Below are 17,286 nucleotides of genomic sequence, written 5' to 3' on the forward strand. Positions count from 1 at the left end.
GGGAAAGAGAGTATTCAAGAAGAGGACAGCTAAAGAGATGGTCAGGAGAGATGAGACCTGATAAAAAGGCCTGCAGAATTAGTAATTAGGAGATTGTTAATAAACTTAACAAGAACAGTCTTAGTCTAGTAGTCTGGTCAAAAAACCTTTCAAGGGATTGAAAAGTGAGTGGGAGGTGAGTCAGCTGGAGGTAATGAATGTAGATTTTGGCTTTTGACTATGAAAGGAGGGAAAGAGATAGATATGTCTTGAGGGAAGAGCAGGTTCAAATGAAGCATTTTTAAAGAACCTGGGAAACTTGGTAAACATCAGAAAATGAGCCAGTAGTTTAAGAGTAGCTGAATGTGGGAGAGGACTGACACTGAAGGGGATGGGATCTAAGACCTAAGTTATGGGGTTGTTTGTCCTTAGCTAGGGACAAACCTACCTCTTTGTCAGAGACTGCAACAAAGAAGAAATAAACAATAATGACGTATGACGTTTCTGAGATGTAATATAGGGGTGAAAGAAGAGTTTGAAAGGATTGGCTTCTATTGGCCCAGTAAAGTAGGTGGCAGATCCTGGGTGTGGGAGAAGTTAGAGGGCAGGAAAGTAGTATTCCAAGTAGAGAAAAAGAAGGGCATAACACCAGACCCAGCCAGAGATGAGGAAGGACTAGGTGTGTGAAGAGTAGAATGCTTTGGGTGCAGCATACTAAGTTGCAAAACAAGGGTAAAAAGGTGGAACCAGCAGAGTAGCAGGAAGAAGTATAGATGAGCTCTACTCTACAGCTCTTCCACAAAAACCTAGATGAACCAGAACAGCTCCTGATTGGAAAATCCAAGAAAAAAATCATAGTGATTCCTATTTCCAGAGAGATCTGTGAACACTGGGGATAGGACCTGTCTGTGTCTGTGCATACAGAGCATTTCAGCACACAGAAATGGAAAGAAGACTGAAACTGTGCCATCAGGGCAAGAAGACCCAGCCCCATACAAGGGTCTTAATGTAGGTTTCAGGAACCCAAGCTAAATGGCAGATCTGTGATTCACTACCCAGGTCCAGATAACAGATCCAGGACTGACTAAAGAGGAGATCTATTTGGGGCGGCTAGGTGGCGCAGTGAATAGAACACCGGCCCTGGAGTTAGGAGGACCTGAGTTCAAATTTGGCCCAGTAACTTGACACACTTACTAGCTGTGTGACTTTGGGCAGGTCACAACCCCAATTGCCCTCCAAAAAGCAAAAAAAAAAAAAAGAGATCTTCAGTTGAGGGTGGCTAATTTAAAACCTGTGATGGAATAACCAAAGCAGGAATCCCAAACCAAAGAGGAACCTGAAGTTCTGTTATTCTGAACCTGCAGAACTGAATGAGCAGAGCTGGCTGATAGTGGCTGAGTCCAGCAGCAATCTACTGGAACTACCCAAAAGGGGCAAGTCAACAGGAATATTGTACAGACCCAAACCTGGGTCAGGAACTTAGAGAACTCAGACTAGGAGGTCTGTGATAGGACTTTGCCTTGGATCAGACCACTTTGGGAGTACTAAAAGTTAGCAAGTGTGTGGCCTGAGTTGTCCCTGACATTTTTGGAATAATACAACAGTAGCAAAGAAAACAACAAGAAGGACCCAGGAGGACAAAAGTTCAGCCCAGACATTCTTTCCTCTTCTCTGACACTGCAGCCATCCTTGTATATCACTTGACACTTGAACCACTGTAATTGTCTGCTGGTTGATCTGTCTGAAATCTCTCTCTAATCGAGTTCATCCTCTATTTAGCTGTCAAATTGACAGACCTAAAGCCCAGGTCTGGCCATTTTCCTGCCTCCGCCATTCAGTCAACTGTAGTGGCTTTCTATTGTTTCCAGGATCAAATAGAAGATTCTGTTTAACTTTTGAAGCTCTTCATAACCTTACCCCTTTCTAATTTTCTAGTCTTCTCTACTTCCCCCTGTATACCCTGGAATTGAGTGGTCCTGACCTTCTTGCTTTTCCTTGAAGTAGACATTCCATCTCCCTGCTCTAGGTATTTTCACTTGCTTTCCTCCATGGAATGCTTTCCTTCTTCATCCCTGCTTCCTTCAAGTCTCAATTAAAGTCCCACCTTTCACAAGAAAGTCTCTCCCTATCCTTAATGTTATTACCTTCCCACTGAAGGTCCTTATTATCTTTTATGTATTTTATTAGTTAACTAATTTATTATTAGTTGTTAGCATGTTACCTCCCTCATTAGATTATGAGCTCCTCAAGTTCAGGGACTGGGTTTTCTTTTTCTTTTTTTTTTTTTTAATTTTTAAAAGCAATCGGGGTTAAGTAACTTGCTCAAGGTTACACGGCCAGTTATTTCTGGGTGTGGTGCTGAGTATCTGAGCCCAGATTTGGTCCAGGTCATCCCGACACTGGAGCCGGTGCTCTTACTCTCTGAGCCACCTGGCTGCCCCTAAGCAACTGGGGTTAAGTAACTTGCTCGAGGTTACATGGCCAGGTGTTTCTGGGTGGGTGCTAAATGTCTGAGCCCGGGATTCGATCTCCAGGTCTTCTCAACACTGGAGCCAGTGCTCTTACTCGCTGTGCTACCTGGCCGCCCCTGGGTTTTCTTTTTTAACCTGTTTTTTAAAAAAATATCCCCAGTGCTTAGCACAGTGTTTGCTGTGTATTAGGTTTAATAAATGTTAGTTGACTTACTAACATTCTCCTGGAAGTGTGCAGAGCCTGGCCCTAATATAAATTAAGGAAGTAGGCTAGAAGAATAAACTAACAAAAAAAGAATCCTATTCTGTTGAGAGGGATGCTCAAAGCACAAACCCAGAAGAACAGAATGATTCCTAAACATCTATAAGCCAAGCTATAAAACAAAACACAGCTTGAGTATAAGTTCAGCCAGAATTTCCAGAAAAATGAAGCAAGGATTTTTTTTTGAAAAGTGCTAAAATTATTTTAAAACCAAAATGAAAGCACCAAAGGGAATAATGCTGGGTTGGGGGTGGGGGAAGAGATGAGTGCTATGGAAGAAAGTTTGAAAAGAGATGAATTTTCCAAATTTGTAGTAGACCAGAATTTAGACAATCAGTTACTGGAACAAGTCTGAACCAGGGTGGTCAGACTGGGAATGAAAAGGACAAGATTGCATGGGAGAGATGTTAAGGAACAAAAAATTGGCAACTTTAATAGTTTGGACAGGATAAGATTCACTCATTCAACAAATATTTGATGAAATGCCTGCTATGTGTACATGCATGTTTTGCTTTGGTTAGGAGCTGCCAAAGGTCATACATTAAGGCACCATCTCTTTCCTTAGGATGTTTATATAATGTGTAGAAGGCTCTTAACTCATAAATCATCCAAGGTAATAACTATGCCTCCTACCTCTCAGACTTACCCTGTCCTCTCTGTCTCAGTACCTTTCTTTGCTTCAGCCACTCTGCTTATGCTAAGGGATCGACTTTCTACCTGTCCTCCAACCATCTTCGCTAGTTTGTTTCCCCAGATCTCAGTACATAGGTGATTAATAAATGTTTGTTAAATTTGTTTAGGGACAAATAATACACACACAAATGTAATATAGAAGTCTATGAGAAAAGTAGAAATAACGTGATGTGGGGCAGGGAAAATGTAATTACAGACTGTGGAAGAATTAGACTTCAAGGATTAAACAGGCATTTAAAAAAAAACCCAGTTGGGCTTTGAAGGATTTCAATAGGTGGGGAGAGTGTATGTATTTTAGTATTATAGCTGGAGTAACAAGCTGGGCCTAGCCCTAGGCAAAGAGCTGGAGGCCCTGACCTCATAGTTCTTTTGCTATCTTAACTCCAATGGAACTTCATGTCTACTCTCTTTCAACTACTCATCAGCACAGCCACAAATTCTTTCTCATCCAAACAGAATTGTTCTATCTCCACTCTCTCCAATTTGGAGTTTCCTATATGATCATAATTTTCTTACAGTTATTCATACTACTCTTTGCCTACATTAGGACCTCTGGTCCCACCTGCATTATGACCCTTTTTTGTTCTCCCACTCTAGTGACAAGGCTCTAGGTTCTTTTGCCTCCCTACTCAGCCTAGAACCCAGTGGTCAAACATTTCAACACTGCCCTCTAACACTCTAGAACACCTACCTTCCCCTTAAACTGACACCATGCTAAGTCACTAGCCCCAGCCTATCCAGGCTTCTGCAGATGAGGGCCCAGCAAATGAATATGTCTTGTAACGACACTTACTTGATCTTTGTAGGTTGCTTTAGTCCTAGGAAAATGGCCAGGAAAAAATCCTGGGCATTGTAGACTTCCTGGCCCTGTAAACATTTAAGGGGACAGTTTTTTGGAGTTCCTCTGTGATAGTCTTTTAGAAATAAGTGAACAGAAAATAATGGATTACATGAATTTCCTCCCCAGGTGTTTTGTTATCAGATTCCTTTTAAAAAATGCAGAATGAAAACTTGTATTAGAGAGTTGGGGAAAAGACTATTATAGAGGAAATAGATCCTCTGGAAATCATGCACATGCTCTGCTATATGGAAATGCTATTTCTCTCTGAAACTTAGAATAACTGACCATACCAGTTCTAATTAAGAGGCTCTGTTACCCCAAAGCTGCGCTGCTTCTTGTAATGCGTCAGTCTTAAGAGGGCTGGCTGTACTTGTACAGCCTTCTCTGTAGCTGAGAGCCAGGCTGCTTGTGTGTACATAGCTAAAGGAGCCAGCAGAGGGAGTTGTGGTATTAAAAGTCCCATCATACTATCTAAAGCCTGCTACATTCCTGAATTTTGCCACAAAGCTTCCCTGACTCCATCTATAACTCCCTTCCCATCTAAAGTTAACTTGAGAGATACCCAAGTTTGGTGCCAGGGCCCTAGTGTGAGCAAGTATGGACATCATTACCTCCTTCAGGACATTCTGAATTTCATTAACTGGATTTTGCTTCCTTATTTCAAGGAGGCTACGTATTTGCCACACCAACCCAAAGAGAACAGCTCTTGAGAAGTAAGAGTGCCTTGTTGACCTTGATCCTTATTGATCTTGGTATCAGCTCTTTCAGTGACGTGTCCCGAGGGGCGGGGGAGAAGTGACACCCAGGGAACAAAAGGAGGCAGGCGCCTGACAACTTGGCATTGTTTTGCAGCAGAAAGTAAGCTCTGGGAGAGGTGGGACAGAGTGTTTGGGTTGCACTGGGCAAATTTCTTGTGGGAAGAATAGACCCTGGGTTTGGAATCTTGCATCTGGCCCTGGATTTAAATCTAAAGCAGAAACCTTTGGCCACTGAAGCAGCCTATTTATTACTTGTCTGGCTCTTATCTAATTAAGCTTCATTTGAATTGGAAACCTCTGTGGGAAGGACAAGGGTGCAGTCAGAGCTGCCGTTTTGAACCTCTTGAATAACTAGGTGTTTGGCAGTTCTTAGCAGAGATTAAGCACCCACTCCAACCCATCCTTGGCGTATCCAAAACGTATTTCCATTCTTCATCAGGACATATTTAAGCTGCTCAAGCCTACATCATGGAGAAGTGGAACAGTAATGCAGGCACTACCTCTGCTTTTGCTATGCCTGATTGGATGGTGAGTCTTTTGGCTGCTATGCTTTTCTTTCTTGAGGAAATATAGGGGCATCATTCCTGACAGGTGGAAATGATCACTTAGCCCTTGCCAGGATATGTAGTAAACTATTTCCAGCCTATTTGAGGGAACTTGAGATGGAGTCCATTCATTGTTCTGTTTATTCCTATGTATTTTTTCCTGACCATGGGGGAGGCTCTAGGATTGTATCAACAAGTCTGTACCTGGCTAGTGGTGTTTGTATTGACTTCTTTGGTGGGTTGGGGACATTTCTGGAACTGTGTTTGAGTTACATTTCTGTTACTTGCTTTGCACTGCAATTCTAGGATTGAGGTTCAATTTTTTCCTCACTGAGTGAAAGAAGAAACAAGTGAGAGAAAATCAAAGCCTAAAAGTACCATCACCACTACCCCTCACCCCTTCTAAAGTATCTGGAATAATTAAAAAATTTTCTGAAAATCATTTTTGGAGAGAAAAACTTTCCTCAAATTTTTCACTGATGAGCCTTTTTTCTCAATCTCCTTGTCAATGATTATTTCTTAAAGCCAACTTGTAACCTAGGTACTGAAGTAAACCTGGAATTGACAGTGTGTCTGGTAAATGTAGTTTCCTGTGGAGAAAAAGGAGTTTAACCCAAATGTACAAATTAATCATAAGCTTGTATTGCTGAACCTAGAAGAAATCAGTTTTAGTATTCTTTTTGTTTTAAAATTTAATTAATTTATACATTTTGTTTGGACAGCTTCAAACACCCAAGTGACCCCTTTCACATAATGCATTTCTTGAAAATAGTTAAACAAAACTATCAAATAGAATGTGATTTATAGTTCATGTAATTTTTTAAAAATTGGAATTGGATCCAAAACACTAATCAGCCAACCAAGAAGAATTTATTAAGCTATTATATTTACTATGATATTTTCTATCAACAAAAGTACTTACCATCAATATACTGAAAGAATATTCATTACACATGGTTTGTACTGTATTATGTTTGGGTTTTAGAATCTAAATACTGGGGAGGCTGTCAGTAGATTAGGTATGTATCTCTCCCCTCCCCCTCATACACCACTTTTTCTTTTCCTTTAATGAGTCTCTATTTCCAAACTTCCAATCTATTTATCCAACCATTCTCAGTAACTAGCTTCAGTTTTTATTAACATATTTCCATAGAGAAGTAGGAGGGACAAGTTTTAAATTTTGGATAGAGAAACTTTCTTGTTTCTTCCTAACTCAGGCTTAGTTTAGTATGTTTTAGGATAAAAGGAGACTACTAACTTGGGAACTTTGATCCTCAATTTATTTATTTTAGTGTTAAACTTTCTAGCTTGAAAAGCTCTCTTCCTCAGGAGGGTCTACTCTGAGGAATTAATCTTTGGGTGTCTTTCAAGGTACCTTAAGGAAGGATTAATTTAAGTAGGTCAGCATTTTTAAAAAATGGATCAATAAAAGTTTTCCAGTAACTATTATTGCTATAGGAATAAAGTTCTGCTGTCTCACTTACTGAGCACATTCACTCAGAACTCTTTAAGTTCTTACTGGACTTTAACCCCATTTACTAGTCTTACAATCCTGTCATAAGGAAGCTTCATCTTGGTAAAGTTATTATGACCATTGTTTATTGGCCTGTTCTGGAGCTGAGTGACTTTTAGAGCACTCACTGTATTCCTTATTTCATAATAAAGTACTTTTAAAGGCCTTTATTTCTTGATTCAGGAAATAGCGTTTTAAAGTTTTACACTGATTTAGCCGTTTTACTGCCGTCTTCACCAAAGAAACCTGGTCCTAGGAAGGAATTCAGTGTCAGATTTTATTAGTTATCATGAACTTTCTTACCTAGGGAGCACTTTGAGGTAACAGCCAGTTACCATTCTATAGTGAAGCCTTATGGATTTTTCTGCTGTGGACATTTAAAAAAACCAACTCTTTACAGTAAAGGGCAGAATAACTGAAGTGGTATGTCAAAAGGAGAATGAAGAGGAAAAGGTACTTTATACTGAACTTCATAGTGATAATATGGTCAAGAATTCAACTGTTTTTTTCTTAGCTTAGTTTTTTTTTTTCCCATAAAACTTTGGACATAGAGTAGGAAATACTCTTTTTCAATTCATATCTTTGCATGATAGAATGCTGACTATGTATTACTCCACAACAAAGTTTTAACCATCAGAGAGGAATTTCAAAGATCTTCAAAGTTCTTCCTATTGTCAATGATAATGTTTGGTAAGTAGGATAAGGAAGAACTGAGTTCAAATCCTGTCTCATATGCTAGTTGTATGCCCCTGGGGACACTTAACCTCTCTCAGTATTAGTTTCCTTATCTGTAAAATGGGGATAATAATTACATCTACCTTACAGGATAATTAAAAGGAGCAAAGGAATTAAAATATATAAAGTACTTTGCAAACCTTAAAGTGCTATATAAAAGCTAGCTATCATAAATACCATTCTAGATAATGTATTGGTTTACTTCAGTTTAATGTTTTCCCATTTACAGCATTTTCTTCTCATCTGTTCATCTCTGAACTTGATGTTATTAGGTAGCAAAGAAGAAGGAATTTCAGGTTCAACTTTTATAATACACTCATCCTGTATGCTGACCAATACAATATACCAGAGAATAGCCTCTTTGGCCCAAATAGTCTAGTTTCTAGACTATTAGAATGTTAAATTATGATTTGGTCAGGCCTACAGAACCATTCTTAAAGTGCTTTGATCTGCTACCACTATTTCCCACCAAGCCAGCCACCAAGTTCCACTCTGACTATCTATATTGAATTGCCTAGTGGTAAAATCTTAAATATCTTTTAGTCTCTAGAAGCATACATCCCGGGGGCTCCTACAATGGGTAATATTTTGAATAACGGAAAGTTTTAACATATTTGGTTTCTTTGATTCAGATAACATATTAGTATGGTGAAGTTATTCTTTTCTCCATGGATAGAAAGATGTATCTTAGATCATAGGAACACAGATTTTGGAATTGGAAAGGTTCTTTCCTTGAGGAGTAAGGTTTTAGCAGAGGCTCCTAATAGCATCATACCCCTCCCATCTGTTTTGCTAAAGGTCAGAATATACAGCAGCAAAGAGGCACCTGCAGAAAAGCCACCCTCACCAAGCAGGGACATGGGCCACATACAACAGCAGGCAATACTTACAGTCTCTTTTTCTCAGAAGTAGGCCAGGAGGAGATGTAGGGAGGCTGAGTCACACAATTTGGCGAGGCAGACCCACTGCCCTCACACTAATTCTTCATTAGTCACTGGAGGACTTCTGCTGGAGACCCTATGCCTTAGTGTATTCTCATGGGAAGAATTTTCTTGCCCTTATCTAGGAAGTACTACTGGTGAAAGTTTGGAGAACATCAGATTAGCAATTTCCTTTGGTGTATTTACAGTCCCCAAAGAAGCCCTAGTTCTTCTCAGTGGGTGAAATGCCTCCTCATATTCACATGGGGGATCAACACCAAGCTTTCTTGTTTCTACATTTAAATATTTCCTCCTCCCACCCCTGTTCTCTCCAGTGTCTGGTACTTTTCCATAGGAAACTGGTTGACACTCTACGATTTGAGCCAACTGGGGATTCCATTTTTCTCTTAGGAGAGAAATAATCCCATTCATAGGTGAAAAGTTTGTGCAAGTAAAAGACTTTGTAGCAGGTTGGGAAGGCAGAATTTCTGGTTAAAAAACTGAAAAATATTTTCTGCTGGAAGCAAGTAAGAAATCTTTAAGCAATATCAGAAGCAAAACTCATCTTAACTTTATACATCCTAGGACAATATTAGCACTATTGTTACCACTTACAGAAAAATTTCCTTGGACTTATAAAACTACTACTACTACTACTACTACTACTACTACTACTACTACTACTACAATCATATGAATCATCTATATAGAAATAGTAATTAGATTCATGGGAGCTGAAAGGGTTACCAAGAGAAAGCATGTATAGAAAGAAGATAATAGGGTCTGGGACCCTCTTGGGAACACTCAGTTAGGAGGCATGATATGGATGATGATCTAGAAGAAGGCTCAGAGAAAACATAAGACAGGTAGGAAGAAGACCAAGAGAAAGGATTTGCCCTATTAAATAAGACAGCCACCACAACTTTCCACTTGGGGAATGCTAAATTTTCATTTTTATATGTTAGAACTGTTTTTTATCTTTCACTAAGGAGCATAGGAAAAGACTTTTAGGTTGGTAATTTGTTCTGCTGGTTCAAGTGATTCTTTGTTGTTAGATGCATCTACCAATCTCTACTGACTACAACCAGAAAAAATTATTCCCCTAAAACATTTCTTATTACTACTGTTCTGGGATCATAATTCTGATAGAAAAAGCCCAGTTTCAAAAAAACCTCACCCAATCAGATACTCTCATTTGTTTCTTGTTCTCTGCTATCTCTATTTGTAATCATGTAAATATTTGAAAAGCAGAAAAGAAAGATTATGTGGGAAGTCACAAGATAACATGAGCTTTGGGAGGCAGTGTAGTATAATAGCATGGAACAGCTTCAGGGAACAGGGTTGTTGGAAGCTTGGATCTACTACTTATTTTCTAACTTCAGGGGAGTCACTTCAACTGCCATTACAGGGAAAAAAATTGACATTCAGGAAGGACAACTGTTTGTTTCAGAACTACTTCACCTTAAATATTTTAAAAGCAGAATTTGTATTTATTGTGTATTTCCCTTGCTTATCCAGCGCATACTTCCAGAAACTATACAAAGAATATCTCTGGAAAGTCAAGAAATTCCAGTATTTCATTTAATCAGAATTTATTTTTGGTTCACTTTTCCCCTTTGGCTTTCAACTCTAACAGTATCAGAAGGATTTCTAGTGATTATATTAAATGGTTTTTGAATCTTCAGATTTTTTAGGGGTGAGGAGGACATGAGGAAGGAAGGTCTGGACCTGTGTTTTCATTGCCATAGGGAACTCATGCTGAGAAAATGCCTTCCATCAATATAAGGGCAACTTTTCTACAGTTAGAGTCTTAAGAGAACTGCCTGGGACACTGAGGGTTAAGTTACTTAAATGACTTAGCCAGACTCACAAATCTGGTATTTGTCAGAACAAATAAAATTTGTTCTTGAACCCTTGCCTCCCTGACTGAGGCTAGCCCTTTTTTCCATCGTAGAAGGACTAGCTCCTTAAGTAGGAGAGGCTCTTTTTCAAAACATCTTTTCAGGGCCTACCTCAAGCTTGACCTCCTCTTTGATTGAAGCCTTTCCTAATCATATATTATATTGTATCATCTCTTTTATTATGATTGCATTGTATTTCTTTGTATCATCCACATTACCCAAGTAGACTGTTGTGCATATAGGGGGTATTTTCACTTAATAGCAATTTGATATTGATCCTGAGTACCTATCAATATCAAATTGCTATTAGGTGAAAAAAACTAGAAAAAATCTTTTGTCTTAGGGTCAAATACACTGCTGCATTATTAGAAAACACCTTCAGTAGAAGAGAAAAAAAAGCAAGGTTTTGAGATGGCAAAATGCATTTCTCCTAATGAGAATAAATCAAAGAAAGAATCACAAAAATATGTATGCACCTGAACACAGCTACAGAGGTTCATCTTCCTGAAATTTCCATGTCACCCCTTGTTCAATATAATGTGACTGGAGAGAGAAAACCTCTTTCCATCTGTTTTTCCAGTCAGAAAGTTCAAACTGGGTCACAATGTTTTCAGTGACCTCAACTAAAATACTGCAATTACAATTAAAGCATATTAGGTTGAAAGGAAATAGTAGGCAGAAAATGTGGTAAATCAAGGAAATTGATTTTTAGTTTAATATAAAAATAATTTAAAATAAGGAGAAAAGTTCTTTTATCTTCCTGGAGGGAAAATATTTGATAAATCTAAGATATTGCTAATATTGATCTGGAATATGTAAAGTCAAGCTGAGTTCTGCTTTTGATATTATTTAAAAAATATTTCTAAAGTTCCACATTTCCCCCAGTTTTCCATCACACTGTATTTCTTTGTATCATCTTCAGTGCCTGGTAGACTGCTTCACACATAGTAGTTACTGACATTTTAAACTGGGTGTTCTGGAGATATCTTAAACTCACCATGTCCAAAACAGAATTTATTATCTTTCCTTTCAAAACCCCTCCCCTCTTTCAAACTTCCATATTTCTGTCAAAGGTGCTACCACCCTGCCCAGGTTTGTAAGGTGGCATTATCCTGTTTTCTTTTTCATTCTACATATCCAATCAAGCAGTGGTCTTATCTCTACTCACATACTCTTTAGTTCAGGTCTTCATTGCTTAGATCGGTGGTGTAAAACTCAAACAGCAAAGGGGCCACTAATCTGTATATAAAGATTCCTGCAGACCACATAATTGACTTAGTTTAAAATGTAATGTTATCAGTATTTTGTTATATTTTTATTTATCTTGTAAAATATTTCCCAATTACATTTTTATCTGATTCTGACACCACTGAAAGGCATCATATTTGACACCTCTGTCCTAGATTATTGCAACGGCCTCCTAATTGGACTCCTACCCTCAAGTCTCTCCCCACTCTAGTTCATCTTATGCATTGCTGCTTAAGTGATTTTCTTTAAGCACAGATCTGAACATGTCACTTCTCTGCTCAGTGAACTCTAGTGACTACGCTAGAAAAGCTGTTTATTGTGCCGTTCCCAAGTGCCAATCAAGAAAATAGTCCTACATACAGAAGCCACAGATGAGAATGGAGCCTAGTGCATGTTAACTTGGTATAGCTTTCGCTATCATAATTATTAATGCCACAAAACTGAGGACACAAAGAAATCAATTTATTTCCCAGCTGGTTTGCCTGCATACCTAATCAAAATTAGAAATAATAATCTATTCTATCCCCTTAGCTGTATTTAAATGAACTTGTCACTTTTAGGAAAAATTTCTAGTCAAATTGCTGCTCCTCGCTCTTTAATGTTGCAAACTAGAGATTAATTCTCTGTTATGTTCACCATGTCCCTCTCTAATCTTTCCTCTTCCATCAGTAATAATCTTAGTGACTCCAGATGTGGATCTAGCCAACTTTTTTTCCTTTATGGTGGGAGTAGGGGTGATGTGTGTGTTACCTTTGCTTTGCCCCCCTCAATAGTTCTAACAATTGTTCTGACAGATGAACCCCAAGATTTAATCACTTAATTTTACTAGGGCTTCATCTACTATACCTAGCCCTTAAATGGTAGTGGTAGTTTGATTAACATCTTTGATTATCTGTCAGTTGACAGGGTTATTGACCTCTGACAATTCTGGGGAGGTAGGGGAGCCATCTACTTTACATCCAGAGACAATGAATGTTGAAATGTAGAAAATGAGAGTAGGGTAACACAAATCAGCAAAACCCAAGCCAGGGAAGCTTTCCTGTGATCTCAATTTAACAGGGAACACATCATAACTTAATTGTAATGCAACTGTCTTGATAAAGCACTTTAATAACCAGGGGCTAAAGCCTGGGTCTACAGGTCTGCCCTGCCCAAGGACAGAGGGAAATGCAGGCTAGCCAGGGTCTTCCAAATTACTTGCCATTATTTTAAAACTTTTTCATAGCAATATAATAAATCTCTTCATTGTTTTAGTGGCTTGGTAGTTAATTTTTTTCTAATGAGGCCAGGTTAGCTGAAATCATCTGACATGGGAGAGAAAAAAGAGGAGGTAGTTAAAAAGGAACCTAATTAACAAGTTAATTATAGCAAGCAAAAAGTGCACTGGTTATATAAATAAGCTATTGTTATGCGCATGCAAGTTGGGCCACGTTGGGGGACTTGTTAAGGTTTAGAGGTCAGAAGATCCTTGTAATTAGGTGAAAAAAAAATAAAGCAAATTAACCACCACTACTCTAGCTAGGAATGGCTGGTGATCAGCTAGCAGAAATAGCTTATTAAATATTGGGGTTCTCCTGCCAAAGTGGTGGTTGTTGCTGCAGTCAGACCAGGCAAGGCTAACAACCCCACCAAAAACAGCCAACTGGAACCAGAACTGCCAAGATTGCTGATGGGGAAGGTGTAAAGGACTGGACATCAGGGTCCCTGGACTGGAAAGTTGCTGAGAGGGTTATAGGTGGTAACACTATGTTGAGCAGCAAGAAGAAGTACATTGTCAGTGGCGACTCTGGGATTAAAGCCCAGGTGAGGCTGGATTTGTTGCTGCTGCTATATAGTATAAAGCCAGTGGTTTATATTTCTTCTCTTTCCCCCCTCCTTGTTTCTAACTGAAGGCTTTTCTCTCTGACATGGAATCAGTGTCTCTTTACTGTCTCTCTTCTTCTTTTACCTCACTGCCTGTTGGAAGGAGAGGATTCTCTCTGGAGCTAAAGGAGAAAGGGGTGAATAGTATTTTACTTTATAGAGCTCCTTGGATTTAACGTTAATCCTAGGAAGGCAGGAACTTTAGGAGATAGAGGTGACGGAGACCATCTGTGTAACTCAGGAGGGCGGGGAAATGTATTGCTGTATCAGAAAGTAGGCATTTGGGTTAAATGTGTATCAGCATTATATTCTTGGGGGTGGAGGAGGACATTAGAGGACAGTAACTCCTTTCAACAGAGAAATCCATCTATTTCTGTGCTTTAGACTTGATTAACTCCTGGTTCTAGTTGATGAGAAAACCCTTAACCCTGACAAAACTTTTACACAACTCCAGTTTCGCATTATCAGTTTGTTTCCATGATTCCATGGTCTCAAATAGAATTGATTTGCTAACCAGTAAACAGGATTTTAAACCCCTTTGCCTTTCTATTCATAAGGATTTTAAAAGTTGTACCCAAACTTGGGACTAGGTCTGAGGAAATATTATTGCAAGTGGAGAGGGATTTTACAAGAAGAGACTACAACCCATAAAAACTAGTTTAAGAAAGTGGTAGTTAAGTTTCTAAACAGTGCTGTGTGGTGTTTATAGACTAGAGAACTACAAATTCTAGAATGAATTAGCTACTCCAGGTTATGGAACAGACTAAATATCCAATTTAAAATTTAATCCAATTTAAAATTAAATCCAATTTAATCCATTTTAAAAAGTAGCAGACAGTATTCTTGTTAGTTGCTTAATGTGGGGTTATATTGATATGTTATGTTTTTTGAGGGGAGGAGGTATCTTGTGGGTTTAGAAAGAAGAATATATAACTTTTTTCTTAAAGAGAGTTTAGGAGATAGACTCTGTCTCCAGAACCATCACCTACATATGACTGGCATTCCATTCAAGTTTTTGACCCTCTTAACTTTAGGTTTGGTTTAGCATTCTTAATAAGGACACAAAGAAGTAGTAGCCTAACTTGCATCACTCTCTTTGGAACAAATGTTCATTAAATTAGGATTTATTTTGCACTTGTTTTTGGATGGCATCTGTAATTTCATTGGTATAAATAACTCCTAAGCAAGAAAACTCCTACCAATAGAAATGAACACTCCTGCAAACTAAAGCCTTAAAGAGTTTCCTGAAGCACAAGAGGTTAAATGACGTGAACTTAGGTCTTCAGGACTCTGAGGCCATATACCCACTGAACCATGCTGCTTTGATCATATGTGTCCCTCATACGTCCCTTTCTGAAGCAGTGAGGTGGACTAGAGCAGTGGGGGGGGTCAAACACCTGGCTGAACTTTACCCCTCTATCCAGATTTAAAATGTCACTGGGAAATAATTTTTAAAAATACAACAAAACATAAATATCATGTTTTAAAACTAAGGCAATATGTATCCCTCAGGGATTCTTGTGTATGGATTAGTGCCCACATTTTTATTTGAGTTTGATACCACTGCACTAGAGCATGGGAAAGTAGAAGGCAGATGGAGAGGGAGAACACCAAAATAAATAAAACCCTAAATAAATTTTTAAAAAGTTATTTCTGACTTTCCAGATCACTAATTTTGCATTGTTGGGCAAACTGCTAAACCACCATACCCAGATTTTCCATCTACAAAATTAAAATTTCAGTCTCTTCCTCCCCACCCCTCCCACCACCACTTTGGAATGATAGTGAAAAGAATAGGGTAGTGACATGAAAGCACCAAGCTTCTCTAAATAAGAATGCTAGATTAATTCAAATGGCTATAACCTTGGTGTTGAGTAATTTTTTATGCTCCAATATCTAGACCCCTACAATTGTATCAGAATGATAATAGTGGAACAGTCTCTAAGCAATTGTGAAAGAACTCAGCCTGAGGAAGAGAAAAAAGATGGATTCTTAAGCCAAAAAGTACAAGGTGTTCTTTATAAATACAGTACAGTCCTGATTACTTTGGAGCTTATACATGTTCATCTTTTGTAAGAAATAAAACCAAAAAAAAAAAAAACTGATGGCAAAGATTTCCAGAAAAGCTCCTTTTAAGGTATCTGTTAGGGGCAGTGTACATTCAGCCTAATCTTCTACATCTTCTTTTAAAAATATAGTACATTGCAATGTTCAGAATTATGATCTACAAGATTCTGAATCATTAAAAATTAAATTATGTTCATTCTTTGTACTAATGCAGGAAAATGGACTAAAATTTTTTAGAAAGTTTTTCAACAATAAAGATTAATATGGAAAGTGTTTTCTGACCAATAACTTGGCTAATTAGAATACTATATTCTTCAAGCATTTCTTTTAGTTAAGATTTTTATTTGTTTTTGGAGGTGTATCATCAATATATGTAATAGTGACTTCGAATTTTTGCAATGAAAACATTCTAGATTTTTATAGAAATAAATTATTTTATGGTAGTACACTTGTCCTCTCACCTCACCAAGAGTCATAACATCTCCACTAGAGTTTAGATGGAACATCCAAAACATCTTTACCTGAAAGGTAGAAAAGAAACCTTCATGCAAGGGTAGGGGTTGCTTTGATTGACTTCTGGTTTTTCTTAATATGAAATATCTTTTGCTGGATGTAACTGGAACTTTTTTTTCTCAGCAGATCCAATTTGCCGACCAGAAGCAAGAATTCAACAAACGTCCCACCAAGATTGGACGCCGCTCTCTTTCCCGTTCCATCTCTCAGTCATCTACTGATAGCTACAGCTCAGGTGGGTGAGATAGCTGCCCATGCTGCTACTATTCCAGCCTAAGTAAGGTGTAAGCTCCTCACTGAAAGAGTAACCTCCTTTTCTTCTTAGTAGAAATTCAGACTAAAATTTCAGATGGAATTATTGGATTCGTCTTTGAGAGTTTATAGGGAGAACTCATTTCTTTAAGCTTGCTTCTTTCTAACTCATAAAGTAATTTTCTTCAGATAGAGTCAGGACAGGTTAGTAAAGGAAAAACAATTTTTGGACCTACCCAGAAAGGCAATAATGTCCTTAACACAACTGGACATTTTAAGATTTCTATTTTTCCATCCTTTGAATGTTCTCATTTTGTTTGTGTAGAAGTTCTGGGTACTTGCAAATGCCCAGGGAAGCCTGCTTTGCCCCAGAAGCAATGAAAACATTCTGGCTAGCTCAAACAAGTTTTGTAAGATTTTTGTCTCCAATGCCCTCTCTCCTGGGCTGTTTTATTCCCTGGCATATAACTTCCCTCTCTGCTTTGCATTACACTAACTCAGGTGTATGAGTTTAATGAGCCTTGGAAATCTGAGCAGAAACTATTAGTCCTCATAGATCAAAATATCCAAAAAGGCTAAAACAATGGAAGATATTAATGTCTTCCACTAAAAGGTACTCAAATATTTGTTCATTGATTCACTTAGTATAATAAACATAACAAAAAACATTATCCTGACCTTATCAGTTAGCATATCCTACCAGTGATTTGTATCATACCTTGAGT

At 38.3% G+C, this 17,286-nt stretch overlaps 1 protein-coding gene across 7 annotated transcripts in view; it reads left to right on the plus strand.

Moving 5' to 3' along the window:
* AHCYL2 (adenosylhomocysteinase like 2) overlaps positions 1–17,286 on the plus strand; it is a 155,860-nt gene that overhangs the window by 102,180 nt on the left and 36,394 nt on the right. For 4 of the 7 annotated variants that reach the window (XM_069087194.1, XM_069087195.1, XM_069087200.1 and 1 more), the window contains one exon: positions 16,436–16,544. In XM_069087194.1, coding sequence (XP_068943295.1) covers positions 16,436–16,544 — 109 coding nt within the window. Of the gene's footprint in view, positions 1–13,282; positions 13,670–16,432; positions 16,545–17,286 lie in introns of those variants that run through there. The other 3 variants (XM_069087196.1, XM_069087199.1, XM_069087201.1) reach the window with 2 other exon arrangements.

This window comes from Petaurus breviceps, unplaced genomic scaffold, assembly GCF_028583685.1.
Source record: "Petaurus breviceps papuanus isolate PSGF00001 unplaced genomic scaffold, PetGlider_PUasm1.0 181, whole genome shotgun sequence".
Taxonomy (NCBI): Eukaryota; Metazoa; Chordata; class Mammalia; order Diprotodontia; family Petauridae; genus Petaurus; species Petaurus breviceps.